Source organism: Orycteropus afer, unplaced genomic scaffold (genome assembly GCF_000298275.1).
Source record: "Orycteropus afer afer isolate SDZICR_OR568_19922 unplaced genomic scaffold, OryAfe1.0 scaffold00025, whole genome shotgun sequence".
NCBI lineage: Eukaryota > Metazoa > Chordata > Mammalia > Tubulidentata > Orycteropodidae > Orycteropus > Orycteropus afer.
The window spans coordinates 7,722,934-7,727,851 of record NW_006921612.1 but is presented as its reverse complement, the minus strand read 5'-3'; the positions used below and the strand labels follow the sequence as shown (position 1 = coordinate 7,727,851).

The window sequence follows — 4,918 nt, the reverse complement described above, 5'->3', positions numbered from 1 at the left end:
TAGGCGGTGTTTTGCAGATTCTACATTATTCTTTAGCATTGCATAGTATTCCATTGTGTGTATGTACCATAGTTTGGTTATCCATTCCTCAGCTGATGGACATCTAGGTTGTTTCCATGTTTTGGCTATTGTAAATAGTGCTGCGGACATCTCATTTCTTGACTGCTGCTTTTTGTAGGTGTTGATTGTGGACCCAAGTAACATGAAGTGTTTGACAACTTCAGTCTTTTCTCCATTTATCATGATGCTACTTACTGGTCCAGTTGTGAGGATTTTTGTTTTCTTTGTGTTGAGGTATAATCTATATACAGGCTGTAGTCTTTAATCTTCATCAATAAGTGCTTCAAGTCATCTTCACTTTCAACAAGTAAGGTGTGTCATCTGCATATCACAAGGTGTTAATGAGTCTTCCTCCAATCCTGATTCTGCATTCTTCATATACTCTGACTTCTTAGATTATTTGCTTAACGTACAGATTGAACAAGTACGGTGACAGGGTACAACCCTGATGTACTCCCTTCCTGATTTTAAACCATGCAGTATCCCCTTGTTCTGTTCAAGTGACAGCCTCCTGGTCTATGTCCAGGTTCCTCATGAGCACCATTAAGTGTTCTGGAATTCCCATTCTTCTTAATGTTATCCATAATTTGTTGTGATATACAGAGTCAAAAGTGCCAAAACATATTCACAAAGTGTCCCTGGCAGTTCTTCCTGGGCTTTGAAACCCAGGTTTCCTGTTGCATTGGCCAGATCTTCTGAATTCATTTGCTTTTTCAGCTGGACAAGCTGGTCTCACACATTATGGTCTTTCTAGGAACATTGTGTTATTAAGAGCAGTGATTATAGGTCTTGGCAAATACTGTGAAGAAACTTTCGCCCTCTTGGTTCAGTTTGGGCATTGTGGTGGTAGTGCCTTCTCATCCTATGCTGGTCCATCTTCTGGGGCCCCCAGGGTTGACAAGGTCCAGCACTCTACCTGCAGGGGGCTCAGGCATTCCTAGGAAGCCCCCTAGGAATTGTCTAAGTCTTAGACTTGGCTGGAAGAGAAGAAGGAAATCAGAAAATCAGGAGGGAAAATGTAGGAATACCAGCCCTAAAGGCAACAGTTATAAAATGTTCTCTCAGAGTTGCCTGAGTGCCAGTTTACAGTACAATCATTGTATACTGATATAATTGGTGTGTTCCTGGTAGGTGATTTCACACTAAAAACTCTAAGGAAGCAGAATGTGTGCAGTAGCTCTCAAATGTGAATGAGAATCAAGATCACTAGATTCCCTGCCCCCACCTCCAGGGAGTCTGATTCAGTGGGACTGAGACCCAGGTGGTTCAAGTACAGAGGGTTTGAGGCCCACACTTAGAGAAACACTGCTATAGGCATTTGAAGGGTGAGCCAGAGATGAGTTATCTCTCCCCTCTCCATCCCATTTCCAGTAGACCCTGAAAAGAGAAGTGTGAGTGGTTAGGCCAGTGTGTTAGGTAAGGAAGATGCAGTATTGGTGACTTCTCAACAAAATATGAATCTGCCGTCCTCCTCTGAGCCTGGAGTTCATCTGTACCTCCTAAACTCTGGTTCCTTTCAGGTAGGAGCCTCATGGTGTTCATGCCAAGAGGCAGGCCTTGTAATTGAACAGTAGTAAATGAAGATGTGGTAGGCAAAGCCCTGGTGGCAGAGTGAAAATGAGCAGTGCCTGAGCTTCAGAGAGGTGACTGCCCATGCCACTATAAGCCCCCTCTTCATTCACCACTGTTAAAATAAAGCTAGCTGGTGCCTCTAACATGCTGTGCTAAATGCTGAAGTGTGTTCTCTCTCTTATACTGTAGCAGCCATATAAGGTAAGTGTGGTTCTTATTTTTATTGTACAGATATGTTTACAGAGTTTTTAAGTAGCTTGCCCAATGTCACATAGATGGCAAGTGGTGGAACCCAACTTGAGATCTGACATTCTGACCCCAGAGCCCAGGCACTTGATTGTCTCTGGTCTCTGTCAGAGCTGACCATCAGCCTGTGGCAGATGCAGGTCTTCCCTTTTAGTTCAGCCTCCTCTGCCTGTCTTTTTGAAACTTCAGTGCATTCCACACCTTTCAGAAAAGATGGACAAGAGAAACAAAAAGGATCAAATCCTATCATGTTACTTCTCCCCCCATCTCTGGTAGATTTATTGACTGAAACTAAGTTTTTGTATTGTCAGGGGAATTTGGTTCCCCCTGACTTGATTTTTGCTGTTTAAACTGCTTTATTGAAATATAATTTATATAGTATTTAATTTACCCATGTAGAATGTAAAATTCAGCAGTCTTTAGTATAGTTAAGATATACACCATTATCCCTAAAAGCCCATAGCCAATCCCCCACCTCTCCAGTCCTCCCTACAGCCCTATGAAACATTAAATCTGTGTCTCTCTATAGATTTGTCTATTCTTCTGGGAATTTAATATAATTGAAATCATACAATATGTTGTCCTTTGTGATAATGTTTTCAGTGTTCATGCATGTTGTTGTTGTTGTTATGTGCTGTCAAGTCGGCCCCGACTCATAGCGACCCATGTTGTAGCATTTATCAGTACTTAATTTTTTTTCTTGACATATAATATTCCATTGTATGGATAACACTATATTTTGTTGATCCATTCATTAGGTTATGGATATTTGGGTTGATTCTGAATATTTCTGACTTAATTGTTGACAAGTAATTTAACATTTACTATGTTACTCAGTCTTTTCTAGATTTTTTATTTTTGTTGTTGATTGTTAAGATTATTGGAATAATTGGGATTATAAAAGGTTAAGAGTTCCCCTAACCAGTTTTTCCTGCTCTTCCTCTTTTAAGTTCATCTTTTAAGTTCACTTAAGGACCTACTGTATGTATTGTTGTTGTTAATTGCCGTCGAGTCGTTTCCGACTCATAGCGACCCCATGCACAGCAGAACGAAACACTGCCCGATCCCACGCCAGCCCCACAATCCCTGCTATACTTGATCCCATCATCACAGCCACCGTATCAATCCATCTCGTTGAAGGCCTCCCCCTCTTTCGTCGACTGTATGTATAGCAGCTGTTAACTCATACATCTCACAATTCTACCATGAGATCTGCACTGTATTCATTTTCCCAGACAAAAGACTTAAAGTATAGAGAGGTGAAATGAAATGCTTGTCCAACGTCAAACCATTAGTATATAGTGGAAGTAGGATTTGAACCAGGCTTTTGGTTCCACCATAATCTTGCATCCATACCAGGCTCCTTGGAAAGGATAGATCTGTGAACATGATGCCAATTTTGAAGGCCCAGAGAATAGAACATGAAGAATATTGACAGTTCATTTTGATTCATCTGACATTTGGTGTATTCCTTTTATACCAGGCACAGTGCCTCCAAAAGAGAAGACATAGTCTTTGCTCCTGACGAGCTTCCAGTCCATTTGGGCACAGATGGACAAATACCACCAGTGTGTGTGTTGCAACAGTGGTCAGGCCAGGGTGGGGTAGAGTTCTAAGGAAGGACACCTAGACTTCCTGAGGGACATGACCTATGAACTGACTGTTGAAGGAATTTGAAAAGGCACATAAAAGCTAAGCAAAGGCGTAGAGACATGTATGAGACAGCGTAAGAAAAAGAGGGATGAGGAGAGAGATAAAGCTAGAGAGGCAGGCAGGCTAAGAGAAGGTGAATTTTATTCTGTGAGTGAATGGTCCACATAGCCTGTTATCCCTTAGAACCTGAGTTAGGCACCAAGACCTCTGGGACTAGACCTTGATTCCGCTTATGTTGGAAATTAGAGGATTTCACATGCTTCTTGAAAGTGGCCAGAGGACCACAGTAAACACGAGTGTTGGAGTAGAATCCCACCATGGCTTGCTTCCTGCTTTGTATTTTTCCTGGCGTGGATAACCCAGTGTTGCTTACAGGGAGGTAAGAGGGCAGGATTTTTTTTTTTTTAAGTAGTTGTAGATGAATGAATGTTGGATGTGTTTGAATAAAGGCCCTAATGATTTACAGGGTGATTATGTTTGATTTCAGGAATGCAAGAAAGGACTACATTACTGCCAAGTATATTGAGAGGAAATACGCGAGGAAAAAGCACACGGATAATGCTACAAAACTTCACAGCCTTTGTGAGGCCGTCAAAACAAGGGATATTTTTGGTTTACTTCAAGCTTATGCGGATGGTGTTGATCTTACAGAAAAAATCCCATTGGCCAATGGACATGTAAGATTATGGGTTGCTACTTAAAAAAGAAAAGAGAAAAGTGGCAGGCCAGTATAGTCAGAAATGCTAACCAAAATAATGGTAAGAAGGTGGCATTAAAATTTATGAGAAGAAATTGGTGGTGTGTTCTTAAACCAAAAAATAAATACCAGCTCTGGAAGGAAGGTCATCCCTTGGGAGAAGGAGAAAGTGTCCTTTCAGAAGCCCAGGTAACCTAGAGGAGGTTTAGCATATCACTTTACACTTTGAAGGGCTGGACTAGAAACAAGAGCTTTGAGGGGGGTTGGTGCACAGTTCCTATAGCCTGCACCCCCACCCCTCTTTCTTGATATAATTGGAGCAGAAGAGATATACCCCAATTTCCTGAGAGAAATTTCTTGAGAGGTGGGCATTACGTCTTAGGATTGGGTCGTCAATAAACTACCAACATCAAAGGAGTTAGTGTGTCTCTTATTTTCTTCCACAAATGCTTTGTGGGTATTCACTCACAGTCCCAGCAGCTTTGGGATACCCAGAAACTTGAACCTCAGAGTACAGGTACACAGGATTGAGAAACACAACATTGTCAGCTGTTGTTGTTGTTGTTAAGTGCCATCGAGTCATTTCCAACTCATAGCAACCCCATGCACAGCAGAACGAAACACTGCCCGATCCCGCGCCAGCCCCACAATCCCTGCTATACTTGATCCCATCATCGCAGCCACCGTATC

General features: G+C 41.9%; 1 protein-coding gene across 1 annotated transcript in view; it reads left to right on the top strand.

The window, feature by feature from the left end:
• ASAP2 (ArfGAP with SH3 domain, ankyrin repeat and PH domain 2) overlaps positions 1 to 4,918 on the top strand; it is a 378,888-nt gene that overhangs the window by 331,498 nt on the left and 42,472 nt on the right. Inside the window, exon 18 of the mRNA XM_042783668.1 lies at positions 4,019 to 4,208. Coding sequence (XP_042639602.1) covers positions 4,019 to 4,208 — 190 coding nt within the window. The remainder of the gene's footprint in view (positions 1 to 4,018; positions 4,209 to 4,918) is intronic.